General features: G+C 43.0%; 1 protein-coding gene across 1 annotated transcript; it reads right to left on the reverse strand.

Moving 5' to 3' along the window:
• Positions 1–1,569: 1,569 nt before the first annotated feature.
• DHCR24 (24-dehydrocholesterol reductase) lies at positions 1,570–17,963 on the reverse strand. The gene is made up of 9 exons (XM_053247045.1): positions 17,074–17,963; positions 14,569–14,724; positions 13,783–13,888; positions 13,422–13,540; positions 13,072–13,335; positions 10,546–10,689; positions 8,459–8,656; positions 6,313–6,491; positions 1,570–4,292 (listed from the first exon to the last, which is right to left on the reverse strand). The coding sequence occupies exons 1-9, from the start codon at positions 17,302–17,304 to the stop codon at positions 4,139–4,141; spliced, it is 1,551 nt and encodes a 516-aa protein (XP_053103020.1). The 5' UTR covers positions 17,305–17,963; the 3' UTR covers positions 1,570–4,138.
• Positions 17,964–18,171: the final 208 nt, after the last annotated feature.

Genomic DNA, 18,171 nt, shown 5'->3' on the forward strand with positions numbered 1-18,171 from the left:
ACAAAGGAGATGATGCACAAACTATATGCACTTATGAAGCTAGTATATTCCTTCAGTGAGTCAGATGTGCCACAAGGTATAAGCAGATGCAAGCAGCATGGTCTCACTGATCCTGGTTCTCAGCTCACATTTTAAGTGTTTATTTTCACCGACTCCAGGCAGCAGTGTAGAGAACAAGGGAGATCTATACTTTGCTACCTGAAGCCAATGAAGATATTTAATAAACTGCCAAAGCAGCTCACAACGCTCACTAAATACAACAGCTCTATTAAAGACCTCTTCACTTTACAAACTAACACCATGGGGGGGGGGGAATGGAGCCAAGAGGAAAGGTTCTTGGGGTGGTGGGGGCAGAGAGATGAGAATTCGAGACACAGAATGTTAATACACTGAACTCAAACAAAAAGACTTCCAGGACATGGAGAATGTTTTGTTCTTCTGACCACAAAGAACTAAACAAAGTTACATAAAACATGGAGAAGTAGAAGGGACAACTCTGAGCTGACCCAGCCTGAGTCATAGCAAGGTTGGAGACGGCCCTGGGGCAAGATGGGAGGGTGGGCCCCTTCACCACCAGCCTCCCTCACCATCTTCCCCACTCACTGATGCCTGCATTGGATAGGATGGCTGAGAAACGGCAGTGGCTGTTGGTGTGAGTTGAGGCCAAGTGCCGTGTGTGTGTGTGTGTGTGTGTGTGTGTGTGTGTAGGGGGGAGAAGGCAGCTGGCATCCCCCAAAGACCCACATAAGGAGTACTCCATCACAACAGCAGCCACACGCCTGGACTCAGCCGCAGCCATTTGATGTTGCATTTGCCTACTTCTCTCCCCTAGTTATCACACAGGGCAGTTGGTCTTGCGTGGTCACTCTGTGTGTGTGATGGGGTGGGAAAGGAGAAAGAGAGGCAGTTCAAGCCTATCCAGGTGCACATACATAGGCTGGTATGTTGCTCTCAATTTACGCTGCCTAAAGTTGCTGAGACTCAATTCACCAGATGTCTAGTTTCACAGATTCCCCCCCCCTTGTTTCCCTATAGATTTTATTGCACACTACTGACTTTCCTAATATGCGAATACTGAACAGCGAAATACTATTTGGCATAACTGGACTGCAATGAAACATAACATACAGTACAACCAAACATTTAGTCTGCCCTCTTTTCATCCATGACCAAGCATGGAAAAGCCATGCTTGGTCATCTGCAACATGCAGATAATGGGCTAAGAGAGTGGCAGGCAGGACCCTGTAAGGATTTAAGGCAAAGCACAGGTTTGAAACTTTTCATGGGCTATTAGAGGCAAGGGCTGCTTAAGAAAAGATGCAAGTCAGTTTCTAGTCTGCATGCCCACTGGATTAACAGATTAGAAGTTAGTCTAAGAAAAGAATAACAGTTATATTTAAGTTGATGCAAAACATTTTTAAGTGTTCAAAGAATAGATTCCTAGTTCTAGGGAATAACACTCACTCTACAGTGTTCCAATATAAATATACTCTAAGGAGGTAGGGTGGCAGATGCATGGCATTTTGAACATGTCTTCTACTCAAAGCAAGTGAATTGCAGTATCAGATGTACAGCAAAAAACTCTCAACACCACTTTATTCAGTCACATCTAAATAGCATTTTTATGTGACTAGTACAAATTCTGCCCAAGTGTAGCATTACAAACAGTTGATAATTTCAGCACAAGTACATTGTTGCTGCTGGTATTGGATTAGAACAACAGAGCACAACAACACTTACACATGCAACCTGTGATGAAAAACAACACAGTGTATAACCGAGAGTAAAGAAATATTCTAGAAATTATAAACTCTTGCACTTCCCACCACCCGCTTTAGAACTAAGTGAACCAATCCCTGCACACAGATGAGTGGCAAATATGGAGTATGCACAAAGTCTTTTTCTGGGTTCAGCACATGCCCAAGGCACTGGACTGCTATGCTGGCTTTCGGCTGCTTCAGCCTTTTCCCATCCCTCATAAGCATTATGAAAGTGAGTCTCGGACATCTTGGTAACCATTATTATAGAAGTATGAGCAGTGCCCTTAACTCTCATGGAAGAGTTGTCAGGTGGCTCACAGCTTGGATGTCTGCACACGACTGAATGCTAAACCGTATTCTTACTAGTCCCTTCTCAGCCTTTCCTTTTACTGAATACAATCATTAGATGAACATCATAAATAAAACCTTACAGGCATATTGCATGTCTCACACCAAACCAGACATTTCTCCCTAAGGTCAAATAAATATTCAATTTTAGAATTTGATTACATCTTAACTAGTCTTTGGATCGAATTTTGGTTAAACTTGTCTAATCAGAAAAACCCAGACCAAAAATATCTTCAAAACACAACTCTGTGAAGCCGATTACTTCCCAATCACTTTTCATTATGGGAAGATTCATGACCCCAGTCACAATATTAAAATGATCTGAAAGAATTGATTAGGGGTTATGTTCCTTCATCACTTGAGGGAAGAAGCAGACTTACTCAAAATAATGAGAAAGTTTTACATACCAATAGCTTGAATTAACCTGAGAAAGAAAACAGCTAAGTTCCCTAACATTCTACGTAGTAGGCAGGAGCTGATGGGGGAGGTGGCGGGGTGTGTGTGTGTGTGTGTGTGTGTGTGTGTGTGTGTGTGAGAATGCAATTAATTCCCCTCCTATACTGCCTGCCTGAGAGCTTGGCTTCTGAAGATACTTGGATCTTCAAAATACAAGAGCCTCAAATTCTTTTCAGCTAGAACTCAAGATAGATGCTTTTCTGATGACAGGTAAATATTCTGGAGATACACCACCCTTCACAACCCCCCCCCCAAAGCATTTTCAAAGACTTGAAAACAGAATGGTGTATGATGATCTAAGTTTCCTCCAGCTGATTTAAGGCACTAAAAAACCTTACTAAGAACAGGGAGAGACACGTCAAATACTTTTCTCCCAAGATATTCGGCAAAATCTGCCAGTGGTAAAGGCAGGGAAAAGGATACCACTTTTCAAGTAATGGTTGCCCTATTATAATCTACCACACAGAACTCCACCATTATGTTTACTACATGTTTCATAAACAGAATAAGCATAAAATAAGTAGGCACAACACTCAACACATTTTACTATTCAATTTCAGCTTAGTGGCAATCCTCTTGGTGTACTATTAAAAATGAGACTACTATTACATTTCTAACAAACACATTAGAAACCCGTTAATCCTGCCTCTGTAACCCAAGATACAGCTCACCCTAGCATGCTTCATGTCTTGTAACAGAGGCACCCAACAAGTAGCACAGTTTTTTGTTTTGTTTTTTTAAAGCAGCAATCTGTGCCAGGAGAGGCTGCAGAGATCCTTCACGGAACCAGGGAAAGAGACATAAAAGCAGCATTTATAAAGAGGAAAAACATACATATTAATCCTCTACCACCATTCAATGCATGCCAGCCATAATCTTTACCTAAAGTAAATACATCTTGATAGTAACAAAACAAAGTTATCATAAAAATAAGAAACAAGAGTGAGAGTAGAAACAATGTATATTGACTGAAACTCCCCCTAAATCATAACTTCCAAGGCATCCAGACAGATGATTTAAAGTTGTGAACCTGTTGCACACTTGGCTTTGACAATTCAAACTGAATTCCTGGACAAGGTCAGAGATTTAGAAGAGGCAACTGTGACATCATTCAAAAAGGCAGTCTCGTTTGGCACTCATTGGCAGGTAGAGGCTATATTTTAGTTACAGGATGCCATCTAAATACACCTGCAGTAGCACAGCTCACATAGGCAATCCCTAGTCAGGACTGTAGTTCTCTAACAAGTCACTGCTGTACTTAAGGATTTTGATTTTTCCATTTCCCTTCTGCAAGATACCACTAAATAAATATACAAATCTGTGGCTAAGCTATCACTAAGCCTTACAGGTTAAAGACTGCTTATTCCTTAATAATTTTATTAAGAACTGTGAACTGCGTTCTTTAAAAAGAACTCATTAGTTGTATTTTCATATAAGACAGCAGGAGTATGTACCTTCATATCACAAATATATTTGAAATCTTTAGGACATCAACAAAATGTTTTATTAAGAGTAGACCAATTAGTTATTATTAAATCCAACTTCCTTTGATTGCTTGTTTGGATAAGTCATGCTCAATGTCTTGCAGCTTTGCAGATTTTATCATACACCTCTGGAAAAGCATCAGTGCACTGAAGTTGCTTCCTCAGCTTGTGATATAGTGAGCCATCAAACATTTCCCAGAATTCCTCACGGGTCATATAGCAATCTGCATACAACATCTGAAAACTGAGAAAAACAAGAAATGCATGTTGGAATTGTTGCCTCAGAAGGCAGCAGATGCTGTCCTTCTAAGATCAGGTTGCTCTGCCAGGATAGGGACACTCGTTAAGGCCTTGTGCCAGCAGAAGAACCCTTCAGCTCAGTTCCATATACTCCAGTACTTAGTGGTTTAAACCACTGAACCAGTTGCATATTGTGTAACAGTTGAAGTAAACAGAAACATTTTTCTTTTTTAAACTTGTTTTTATGAAGTAATCCATAACGACAATATTTTTTTTACATATTCCAATATTAACAAATTATTTGTCTCCCATTTAGAAAACCTAGACCATCATCCACCAAAATTAGCAGACAGACATCTTGCTATATTTCTATATGCAGATGATGCTGTCATTCTCTCGCAAACTCCAACAGGTCTAAGAAGAGCTTTGAACTCTCTTGCTACCTGCTGCGAAGAACAACTTTTAGAAATTAATTATAACAAAACTAAGATCCTATTGTTTGCAAAGAGACCAAAGATTCGGAACTGGTCACTAAATGGGCACAAGTTAGAACAAATTAAGTATTTCAGCTACTTTGGCGTAATAGTCCAGTCTTCAGGCAGAAGGGGTGCACCCAGAGAATGTGTGAGGCAGAATGCACACAAGAGTGCACAAGCAATTCAATCTTTCCATTGCTCCAGGAGTGCCCAATTTATCCACTCCGCAATAAAACTCTTATTGGCTAAAGTACAAACACAGCTCCTATATGGAGCTCAACTTGGCATGTACTCTAACTTATCTAAGGTGGAAGCCGTGAAATCTAAGTTCCTGAGGAACATTTTTCAGGTACCCTGGTGTGTACTCAGTGCTGTCCGCCTGGAAGCAGGACTGCTTAAAGTAGAGGCCAGAGCATGGCTTATTATCTTTGAATTCTAGCTGAAGCTGATTTTCCACCCTGCAGGTCTAGCTCCACTTGTGCTAAAGTATATCTATCACTCCATGTGGAAAAGAGAGCTGGAGGAGAGGCTGCATCATTATGGTTTCTCCCCTTTTGAACTGTTAACTCTTGGGTATGAAAATGCCAGGGTCAAACTCAGACAAATAATATATGATATGGAACGTTAAATTGATCATAGCTCTATTCCTGTTGGTGTCCATTTGGGCAACCAAGTTCTGAGTTTCAACCCTGCCAGATACCTAACCAGATAACCATGCCAAAATACCGCAGAGCTTTGACACAGGCACGATGCAACACCTTGCAAGCAGCAGTCCTGGAAGGGAGATATCAAAAAATCCCCTACAAAGAACGTACTTAGGAACATAGGAAGCTGCCATATACTGAGTCAGACCATTGGTGTATCTAACTCAGTATTGTCTTCACAGACTGGCAGCGGCTTCTCCAAGCTTGCAGGTAGGAATCTCTCTCAGCCTTATCTTGGGGAAGCCAGGGAGGAGACTTGGAACCTTCTGCTCTTCCCAGAGTGACTCAATCCCCTAAGGGGAATATCTTACAGTGCTCACACTTCTAGTCTCTCTTTCATATGCAACCAGGGTGGACCCTGCTTAGCTAAGGGACAAGTCGCAAATCGGGAGATATTGAAACAATGGCTCATGTGCTCCTTTATTGTCAATTTTACTGAGATATACAGCATAAACATATAACCCCTTTTATTAGCTGTCATCCAAGTTGTACAGATTCTTTTTATTCTGATTATCTTTTAACTGACCAGAATGACTTGAGATCCTATAATGTGGCTAATTTCTGTTTAAAAGCCAGTAAAATTCACCCGGAGTTCATTAAGAATCCTTCTTAACTAATATTTATTTATTTAATTCAATTCAGTTTATATATTTGTGCTTAACTATGTGCTTAACCTCTGTATCATAACTCTGTAGGTTATGTAGGGTTTTTTTGGTTGGGCTTCTGTTTGTAAACTGTGCTCGTCTGTGATGAAGGAATTGAATTGAAAAAATTATAACCCACTTTCATTTGAACAAGATAAAAGGGGAATCACAAGAAGTCTTTTCAGGAGTTAGTTCCTTACCCATGTACACTCCGCACAAACTTTTCTACTTGTCTGGTGGAAGCCATGGCTTCAAAGTGTTTTGTTTTGGGCTCTCCATAGGCTCCTACATCCACATAGAGTTCTGCTTCATTCCCTTTTGGGTGAATCATGCCAGGGTTATTAGGCAATATGAAGGGGCACAGCCACAGTGGATAAACCTAGACACAATGGGGAAAGTAACATTGGTAGTACTTACTGTGAAGGTTCTTTCTCCCCAGTGTACAAGGGTATCCATTCTAGTGGGTTGTCATGCCAACTTGTTCCCTGAAGGCAAGACTTATTCAGAAACAAAAGTAGTCCCATACTGCCTCTATAGGATCCTCCCAGTTCCGGGAATGTCTGGTTACATTATCAGCCATGCAGTTTCCAGACAGCAGGATTGACTGCAGGCTTTCTACGAGGCTCTACTGCGAATTTGAAGTTGCCCAGAAAAACCGATGCAAAAAGTGGAATTTTTTTTACCCCGGATATATATCAGGCTACATTCTAACACCTGGTGAAAAACACAGGGACTTCGGGGTAAATTTGTCCAATATGTAGATGCACACCATTCCGGAGCAGATGCAAACTAAAAACTTTCAGGTGGCGCAGCAAAGGCAAGAAAACCATGGAGGGTGGGGGGAGACTAGAGAAGCCTCGGAGAGTGATGGCAATAGGAGGAGAAAATGTGTGTGTGTGTTTTTTAAAAGGAAAAACTAAGTAAAAAGAGAGCACAAACACCTCAAAAGAGAATCCAAGGAAAGCAAAAAGATGAGAAAAACAGAACGTGTAAAAGCTAGAAGGATAAGTCCTGCCTTCAGGGAGCAAGTGGGCATGACAACCCGCTAGAATGGATTCCCTCCTAAAACTGGGGGAGAACAAAAAACATCACTCTAGTAACAACTTCAGCCTTAAGCTACTTATTCACAAGGAGCCAGCATGAGACTTACAAGCAGCCAACTGAAAATGGGCTTAGACTCGTGGCCTATTGTCATATCAAGACACACAGTAACAAAATAAGCCTTTTCACAGGATGCTCTGTGTTGTTTAGTCCACCATATCTTCTTGAACCACTCTGCTAGTGCAGGCTGAAGAGGTATTGTTAGAAAATTCAGAGGGAGGTGTGTGTGTGTGTGTGTGTGTGTGTGTGTGTGTGTGTGTGTGTGTGTGTGTGAGAGAGAGAGAGAGAGAGAGAGAGAGAGAGAGAGAGAGAGAGAGAGAGAGAGAGACAGACAGACAGACAGACAGACAGACAGACAGACAGGACAGACAGGACAGACCAAAGTGAGGCTACAATCTTTCTTCTCTGAGTAAGAACCTAAAGGCTTTCCACCCTCCAAAGAAAGCACAGTCAAAGGGGCAAAAAGATGTATGCAGGCAGCTGCAAAGGTGCCTGCATACACAAGTGTCAGAGTCTTTGCAGGAAAACCAATCCCCTCCCTTTTCCAGACCTATTTACATAATTACAAACCCCAGTAATCTTTGGTTAGTTCTACAGCAACAAAGAAACCAAGTTTCCCAAACCACTGACATATAGAACAAAGTTTTCCTAAGTATAGTAAACAAACAACTGTTAACCAACATCCCAACAGGTCTGGAAAGAGGAAGCAAGGGAAAAATTCACACTTGGCAAAGCCCAAGTCAACAGGCAAAGATTGTCATGCGCAACACACACTGAAAATGGGCAGCACCCGCCCCCCTACTTTTATTGCCTGCCCCTCTTGGTACCACTCTGCCCATTTCCCTTTCTTTATATTGCACTGCAGTCACTGCTCCTATTTTTCTTAGCAAAACAGGGGGTCATGCATTCTTATGTTCATCAAATCCTGAAGTGAGAACACACATGCAGGTGCTTTAGCAATGTGCTTAGATCCTTTGATTAGAAACGGGAGCAGTGGCAATATAGAGAAGCAGACACAACTAAGAGGATGAGTTCCCATGAGGCCCTCCATTAATGCAAAGCAATATATGCTGGCAGGGCCATGTCAGATTCTAAACTAGGGCTAGGAAACAGACATTTGAGATCAACAACTTGCTGCTTATACAAAAGCTACTACCCACCACTGTCAATCCTCTGTTCTATTTAACATTTGTCCTTCTGCTAGACTTAGGACATTGCCTTTAGATTTAGGAAAGATGTTCTTACTTTAATGTCGCTGTGGAAGGTTTCAATGCACTTGTCAAGGCTTTTCATGGGGATCATCATGTCTTGTACCACGTGATGCTGTTCATAGAGCTTTCGAATTGCTTCTCCTTGGGTAAGTTTTAAAAGTGAGATTTTAGGAGGAACCATCCAGCCAAACAGGTAGCGAAAAATTGGGTTATTGCCAAAAGGAATAATATCCTATAGAAGAGACAAAAATGGGGGGCGGGATTATGAGCAAATTGCACATTGCAAAACCAATGCCTAGCCTAAAAAATACCTCCTCCTCAATTAGTACTAACTGGTACATCCAAAACAATATGCTGAAGTTACAGTAAAGATAGATTTAGCTAATAAGCAACTAATTTTACAGACATCTGGTGCTCTACTTTCTCTATGTCCGCAAAGCACTTGATAGTACAGAGTACTTGATAGTACAGCCTACCAAAGAAGTCTTTCACACTATTGTGATTCAGCTCAGTCATAAAAAGGGAAAGCACTGCAGCTTTATTTTTGCTAGGGTGCTCTCACTAACATCTTAACAGACAATACCTGCTTTGGTCCCTGCTTCTCCAGGAACAGGTAGGGGAAGAAGAAGAGTTTCACATTGCTAACTAGGAACAGAGTCCCAGCAGCAGAAATGACTGAAGAACTGTCAAGGAGACATCCCACCTCCACTCCTGAGCAAGAGCCACAGAAAAAGCTGTAGAAATGGCTCAGTGGAGAAAGCAGTCACCCAGCGCGGTGGGAAGAATGCAACACCGCAACTCGATTATTTAGCATACTATGGAGCACAGGACATTAGTGATAGGGTAGTGGAGGATGGTGTTGCCATGGCTAGATACAACTGTCTGCATTCTCTAATCTTTTTTTATTTGGGACGAGGAGAAAGGCAGGAAACATCTTACAGTAAAGAGGGGTAACATAATGTAGTAGCCCTTGGGAAATGTTTATTTCCTAGGGGCTTTTTGCAGCTTGGTGCACTGAACCAGGGGATGTGGGCTGGGTAAGAACCTTCCTCTTTTATCTCTTCCCTTCACTAGAGCATGAGCCTAGTAAGTGGGGTAGGAGGAGAATTCTTTGGCTCAGTTTAAAATCCTAGCCAGAGAAGAATTCAGAGGTTACAGTATTCACCTTATATTTGAAGTAAGCATTACAAGTTCCTGATCGTTGTATTTCTGGAGTCAGAAACAAGTCTTGGCAACATCACTAGTTATTTATAATCTCTTCCAGACAAATGTCATTATCAACAAAGCCTTTAAAAACTGGACCTTTTGCTAGTCTTGCTTACAGTTACTGCTCCCTGGCTTTCTGCTTCATACTCTTATTTTGCTTGTGGACTGGCACTGGCCTTTTGGTAGCAAGCATGACTTGTCCCCCTAGCTAAGCAGGGTCTGCCCTGGTTGCATTTGAATGGGAGACTATGAGCGAGCACTGTAAGATATTCCCCTCAGGGGATGGAGCCGCTCTGGGAAGAGCAGAAGGTTTCAAGTTCCCTCCCTGGCTTCTCCAAGATAGGGCTGAGAGAGATTCCTGCCTGCAACCTTGGAGGAGCCGCCGCCAGTCTGTGAAGACAATACTGAGCTAGATGGACCAATGGTCTGACTCAGTATATGGCAGCTCCCTATGTTCCTATGAGTGTGTTTGACAGAAAGATTTGACCCACCACAACACTAATGCTGGAGGAAGCTAAGTGGCACAAGTGTTTTAGGTTTGACTGTTTGGGAGCTGGCAAAATATATAAGTTAAAGGGGAAAAGGTATTGGTTGAACATATGATGCTGCCTTATACCATCAGGCATCCATCTAGCTCAGTATTGTCTACTCTGACAGGCAGGGGCTGTTCCCAACCCTGCTAGGAGATGTTGTATTTTGGAATGTCTATGTTCAGACCATATGTGTGCTATGACCCACCCTGCCCTAGTTATGCTTCCTGAAACAATTGCATATTTAGTGCAATCCCATATATTATGAAGAACCCTCTGTCTGCTGTTTTGTTAGGGGAAGATGAAGTGTTTGTGGGCTGGACTGGCTGCAAAGACTGACATAAATAGTCACACAATAGTAAACCTGAATGAATTATATTCCTACCTGAAGTTCCCAGAAGATGCTCCGTGTATGCCTGTGATAGTAATGCCTTGCTGGAATATATTCTGTTCCTTGCTTGTTAGTCTTCAAATAGTTTTCCACATGCTTAAAAAACCATGGCTTGTAGTAGTTCCCAATTCTATTAATCTTAACATAGAAAACAGGAGCACAATGAAAAAACAAGAACCAAAGCCAACTGTTCTTGATGAGTTAGTAGCAGCAAGAGCCATAACCAAGGGTCAAGGAATGTTGATTCAGTTCACCATGGTGCTTTCCAGACTTTGACCTTGAGCAAGGGAGGAAGTGGTATAAAATCCTAACTGGCTTCAAAACGGGAGTAAACCGGTTGTGGCTGGAGCTGTCTGAGGCTTTGAGGGGAGAGAGCTAGAGAAAGAAGGAGGAGAGGAAACCACCCCCACACGTGAAGCAAATTGGAGAGGGAGACTGCTGGCAAAGAGCGAGAGAGAGGACGAGTGAGCGGATGACATGATGGCTTTCCCTCCCTCTATTTTTTTCCTCTTGGTGAATTTGCGCAAGAGAGACTCTTGAAAAAACAAAACACCTTGCCGATTGCAACTGAAGAAAGTACTGCTGGTACCATTGCGCCAGAGCACTGGATAAATTGTTTTTTGTAAAGCTGGTTGCTTTGTGCAGGAACAGTGGGAACTTTTTTTTTTTTTAAAGTCCGATTTCAAAAGCTGAGAGGCAGAGATGGGAGGAAAATGGAGCAAGCAAAAACAAACACCCAGCTACTATTTTCTCACGCACATACAACATATTGAACTTGAAATGTCAAGATAAGAGACAATTACAGGCTGTGGCTGTGCGAATGTTCCCATATGCAAGATACAAATGCGCACCAAGCCTATATGTTGCGAAGCAATTTTAAGCAGCCGTCTGGAAAGCAACCAGCTGGACAAAAAACTTACGGGCAAGTTGATTCCTCAAGCTATGTTGGTGCATGTGTGATGTTGGAAAGAAGCTGCACTAGCCTGCCACATTGCATAAACATACCTGTTTACCTGGGAGTAGGCCCCATCTAATTCAATGAGACTTACTTCTGAGTAGACATGCATAAGATTGCACTGTAATCTAAGTGCTATTCTTTCAGTGAGTCTGCTGTAAACACCTTCCCACTCCCCACACACACTTTGAAGCAATCATGTTACAATCGTCCAATCAGTGATGTTTTTGTTGTTGGTTGGTGGGGGGGGCACTTTTAAGTGGAGATGGATGCAGTGACGGAGGGGCTGCCTCCCCAACAGGGCTCTGCCTATGAGGCAAGTAGCATCTTTAAAAGTAAGCAGGTCCTTACCTGCATGACTGCCACTTCATGCAGCTTCCTGCTGTGGAGGCACTTCCCCCAGCAGCCCGTGCACATGTAGCCTCTGTGTGCGGGCCTCCATGTATGCCCATGGCCGTGTGTGGGCTTCTGTGTATGCCACCATGCACGGGCTGCTGGGGGGAGTGGTCATGCAGGCAAGGACTTGCTTACTTACTTTTAAAGGTGCCGCTTGCTGCTCTCCCTGGCGCCACCCTCGAACCACTGAACTGGTTCGTGGTTGGGCCGAACCAGAACAAACTGGTTCACGGAATCACTAACTGGTCTGAATTCTGACCAGTGCATGAACCTCAAACTGGTTCATGGTTGGGCTGAACCAGAATGAACTGGTTCACAAAACCAAGAACAGATCCTAATTTGGACCAGAGGATATGCCTAATTTCTACCATGTTCAGAGTGACAATGGCATGAAGCATCACAGGTACACAATGTACTCAATTTGTAAATCCACATTTCTTTCAGACTTTTGTTTATGGTAAACAACTCCCCAGGAGGAGAGAACCCAGGATGCCTTTCAGGCAGAGCAGATTTGCAACAAACACATCTGATCCAAAAGGATCAGTATACTAAAAGTTTGAGGCAGCTTGCCATGCAGTTAGGTTTAAAATCAAGTAGCAGTATTATGGACTTGTCCACAAGAGTAGATGTGTTTACAGGAAGCTGCCAGGAGTACCATAGCCTGTTTTTGCTAACACAATCCTCATGATTCAGTGAAAGATTAGTCTGGGAAGTATAGCCTCACAACACTACTTATATGATGCACTGAGCTGGCTTGTTCGGAGATTAAATTGAAATTACTCCTCTGTACCTCCAAAGCTGCAATTCACCAGAACTTACAGCCGTCATCTTAAGTAGTGTCATAAAACCATATCACTCAGTATAAAGCTAGATCACAGACTAGTTTCACAGTATTTTCTCTCTCCACAGAAGCCTAGGAGGCCAGAATCTGTACTGGAAGCCAGAATCAATGCCTTTACCAAATTTTAATTCCTAGAATTGTTTGGGGGATCCTGTGAAGTTTTAAACGGATATGCATTTGTAGTGTATTATATTTAGACTATTACATATTCCAGCTTTAGATGTAAGCTAGAATACTATCTATCTGTTGGCTGTATCTAGAACAGATAGAGGCTAATTTGACTGGCTTTCGTTCATCTTAACAATCAGAAGAATAAATGATACATTACCTTGCCCTGAACAGCTTCATTGGTCAAAACTCCTGTCATTATGACAGCTTCTTCCAAAGAGTACACTAAGCCTTCCACAAAATGATTCTCTTTCTTTTGAGACTCCTCAGCAAATCTTTTGCAGATTGCTTTCAATCCTCTCACAGGTTCATAATGCAGCTTCACATATTTCTTAGCTGGGATCATTTTTATTTCTGCTGCAACCAGGAAACCCAATGTACCACAAGACCAAGGCACTGCATAAAAAAGGTCTGGGTTCTCCTCCTGCAAAAAGCACACCACACAAAATCATATGGATACAGAATGGGTACGATTAACATACAACACAGCAAAATAACATGTTTTCTTACTGGTGAACACTTCACATGGCTTCCGTCAGCAAGAATGAGTTCATAGGCCATGCAGGTATGCTGAAACAGACCATAGAGATGGGAAGAAGATTCAATGCCAGTTCCCATGATCAAGCCACCTGAACAAGAAACCATGAATAGGAATAAGACAAAATTTACTCTTCTAAATACATGTAGCTGCTCAATATGAAAATTTTCTAGGGATAAAACTAATGCTATTAACATTCCATCCCCTGCACCATAGAAATATCTGAATGAGAATTCTATTTCAGATTGCTGAGCATGTCATTCTAATGTTATCTGTGAAACTGTATCCAAATTTTTAACCTGAAAAACAGTCATGCTTTAGTAGTCCCCTTACCTACTGTAAGATCATCAAGTTCCGGTACCACTGGAATAGTCCAGCCCATGGGGTTGAGATGTGCAGTTAACTGACCCATTGTGACCAAGGGCTCTACACGGACAACCTAGGGCAGAAAATATTGTACATACCACAGTTTGAATACAAGTGTGTAACTGTACTTTTGCTGCTTACACAGTAACCCATCCTCACCACATGGAACACGCAGCAAAAGCAATCTTGGGATTTTGCTTATAAAAAGCAAAAAATGTAAAACAAAAGTGAAACCTCTACATATGTAGAATAGTGTTACCAGTAATGTTTTATTATACATGATGAAAATGTGTAACTTACAGTGATTGAGAACCCTATCCTATGAATGTGCTTTAGATATAAGCAGCACAACAGTAGTTTCTACAGCAGGCATAGCAGCCACAGCCAAACGTGGTACCTGGAAATTTAGCCAGAGATTTTCTACCCACTCTGCACAAAGGATTAAAAAAAAAAAAAAAATCACACACAAACCCAACTTCTTGCAGATTTCTCCTTGTATATGTCTGTGTTTAAAGTCAAAGACAGCTTCGGACAACCTTTTAGGACATTTCTCCATGACCATACTAGAAGTATAAAACTCAGATCTGCAGAAAATTAATGTTTTTGCCCATTTCCTGTCCCAGTCAGGTGAATTCAGTAAGCAAAACACCTCCTCCAACAGAAGTAAACACAAGCAATAAATTTTAAATCTCCAAGAGCTGCATTCGTTACACAAAAGCCCAATTTAAAAAATGAAGTATAGTTTACACTTACCTGTTTTGTAATGTCTACTTCCAGAACATCCATCAAGTTGATTGCTATATTTTTAAGAGTCTTTTTGTACTTTCCAACACGGAGAGATACTGTAAGCCAACCAGGACGGCCTGTGCACATATACCTCTTTTGGCCTTCTTTTTTCCATTCTCGAACCTACAAGAAAGAATTATAGTGACAGAACTGAAGGATAAAAGTGGCAAGCAAGTAGTTAAAACAGCATATCGGGGCAAAAACCCCTAACTTCACATATACACTTATGGGGTCCAAGCTGTCGGTGACTGACCAGAAGAGAGATATTGGGGTCATGGTGGGCAGCTTGCTGAAAGTTTGGACTCTGTGCATGGCAGCTGTGAAAAATGCCAATTCCACGCTTAAGATCATGAGAAAGGGGACTGAAAATAAAAACGCTAATATTATAATGCACTTATACAAATCTATGGTGCGGCCACGTTTGGAGTAATGCGTACTGTTCTGGTCACTGTATCTTAAGGAGCACATTGTAGAATTGGAAAAGGCGCAGAAGAGGGCAACCAAGATGATTGGGGCCTAGAGCACCTTCCTTATGAGCAGTGTTCCCCCTAAGGCGTGCGTGCACACTCACACATTTTTTTATGTCCGCTCAGTTAATTTTAGATCCTGCTCAGGTTGAGTCAGGAAGGCCTCACTCTGAATGCATGTGTGCACACACTGCTTTGACACTGCCGCCCAGAACAAAACTCATTCCGCACACAGATGAAAAAAATGAGAGAGAACACTGCTTATGAGGGAAGAATACAGCATCTGGGGCTTTTTAGATTGGAAAAGAGGCGACTACAGGGAGACATGATAGAGGTGCAGAAAGTTATGCATGGAGGGGGAGAAATTATGCATGGAACTCAGTTGTGGGGGAGCAGGGCTATTCAAAGAGCCTGATGGGCAACTGCAGGGAATGTTATGTATCACTTCCTCCTCCAGATTCTTCCCAACAACAGCTGCCTCTACATTCATTTTATCTTGACAAATGCAGTTTTGGGAGCATAATTAACATGTTAACATGTAGCCCTGCTCACAAACAGTCTTCCCTCTAGGAGGAATTCTCAGATGTTGTTGACTACAACTCCCAGAATCCCCAGCTGCAATGGCTTTTGTTTGGGTATTATGGGAGTTGTAGTCAACAACATCTGGGAATCCCTGTTAGAAGGAACACTGCTCACAAACAATGAATGTAGGTTTTTTCATTCTTTGTTTTAAAAATTGTTATGTTTGAGATGCATTCCTTGATGGCTCCTGCTTATGGGTTACCAGAGGTATTAAAAGCTAGCAATTACAAGTATGACAAATATTTATATACCACTTTTCAACAAAAGTTCCCAAAGCAGTTTACATAGATAGATATAAATAAAGTGGCTCCCCTGCCCGCAAAAGGGCTCACAATCTAGACAATCTAAGGGCTCACAATTTAAATTACTTGATCTCCCAGGGCTGAAGACTTTAGATAGAAAAAGATAATACTAAGTATTCAAGAACAGCCCCTACCATAAGCAGTACAGATAAAATACTACTACTCCCATCAACAGGGACATAATAAAAAGGCTGTTTTGGCAGGACTGCATTACACACACTTGCACAGAATCATTTCATACCAATTTTGAATGCTTCTTAATGGATAGCTTTCACAGGCATATACTAACTATCATGTCACAAGGACTCTTAATCCTCAAATTTATGTCTGCTGGCCCAAACAGAGCACCAGGAACTAACAGATTCAATGCAGACTCTACCAAGTAAATTAATAGCAACTTTGCAAAGACCTGTGCTAGCTGGCACTGATTCCTTATAGCACTTTTCCATTCACTTCCAATTTAGCACTGCATCACTGACACAAATACCCAAAGGAGGCTTTAGTCAAAGGGAGGAGCAAGAGACACAAACTAAAGTGACACCAACACCAAGATAAATGACAGCATGCCCCCCTCTCTCCATACCTGTTAGTTAGATGTCAGAAATATTAGGAAGACATTTCTAACAGCTACTAATTTAAACGAAAAGCCCTCTCTCTCTCACCCCCCGCATACCTTTCTTTCTTTGAGCTTTCCTGGTAATTTGGAAAATGCAATTCAAATATTATAAAACAAACAAGCAGAACAAACATACATGCCAGAATGGAACTAGTTAGGTAATGGAAGACAACAGAAGGCCCAGAACTGGACAGCCAGCATGAGCAAATATGGGCTATATTATTAATAGTGAAACTCAGTCACCCAATAAAGTTTAGAGAAAGCAGGGTTGTTGTTTTTTAAAACACCTCAAAATGGCTTTAATCAGAAGTTGAATAATTTTTGAGGTTTCAGCTTTAAAAAAAAGAGGATAAAGCTCTAAAAAAGACACTATACGTATTAAAGAGAGACCAGAGAACTCCCGGAATCCAGGAACAAGTCCAGTCTCACTGGAAAACAGACCAAAAACAGCACCTCCACGTCGTAGAGCAAAAGGACCTCTCTCTTTCCTCTGCCAAGCGCTCACCTGGGCTTGGATGTTGCGAACACGCTGGATGTGCTGCAGAGGAGCACTGTGGAGCTTCTGCACGACCCAGGCGCGGAGCTGGTAGTAGATGTCGAAGAGGACAGAGAGGGGCAGCAAGAAGAGGCACACGAAGACCCAGCGGTGATGGACCAGCACGTATGCAATGCCCTTATAACGGGCCCACAGCAAGAGGAGCAGGAGCCCAACCGCGAGAGAGAGCAGGGGCCCCATCCTCCCGGGCCAGTCTCAGCGCTTCACCCACCACTCGCCAAACAGATCTCCCGATCAGCCAACCTGCAGATCGCCCAGCGAGGACTTCAAAACTCCCTGGGCGGCGATTCTCCTGCTCGCTCTCTAGCGCCCCCTCTGCATCGCCGGCCACCTGTTCTCACAATTAGTACCCACAAAGCCACCCTGGCCTCCCCCTCTCCCTTCTACCGCTCAGTTCACTGTCCTGACCCCAGACCACGTCCCTCCGTCCTGCCCCCGTGCGCCGGAGTAGCCCCTTTCTGGCAGTCGCTGCAGCTAGAGCTCCTCCCGACTCTCTGCTGCTCACCAGCTGCTGACACCCTGCCCTGCCCACCTGCACTCCTTAGGGCGTGCAGGACGAACCCCTTCAGGCATACAACGCTGAACGCGCTCAACAAGTGCGGTCCTGGAAGCCTTTGCTACAGACACGCACCACCTTCCCCCCAGGCACCCCTCACACACCGACAGCTGCGTAACCCTGTTGATCTCCACACTGCTCCACACCCTGGTCCCTCTGTAACCGCCCTGCCCTGCCCTGCTCAATCCAAACCGCCCTCGCAGCTCACACCCAGGGAACTCCGTCTCCCTCTCTGGTTCAGAAGACACTGTGTCCACCCGTCGCTCTTCGCAAGCGCAACTCGAAGGCAGCCCACTCTCTCCGGATTGGCTGGGTTGCTCCCTCAGCGGTGAGGAGAGGGACGCTGTCCAACCAATGGGAACGAGCCGTTGGGATCGGATCAGGCACCGCAAGGCGGGATTGGCTGGGGGAGGAAAGGGGGTGTGAGACCCTGGGCCGGCTCGCGCGGGTGCCTGGAAATGGCACGAGGCTGCTGGAGCCGCTTTTAATGT

This window comes from Hemicordylus capensis, chromosome 4 (assembly GCF_027244095.1).
Source record: "Hemicordylus capensis ecotype Gifberg chromosome 4, rHemCap1.1.pri, whole genome shotgun sequence".
NCBI classification, from domain to species: domain Eukaryota; kingdom Metazoa; phylum Chordata; class Lepidosauria; order Squamata; family Cordylidae; genus Hemicordylus; species Hemicordylus capensis.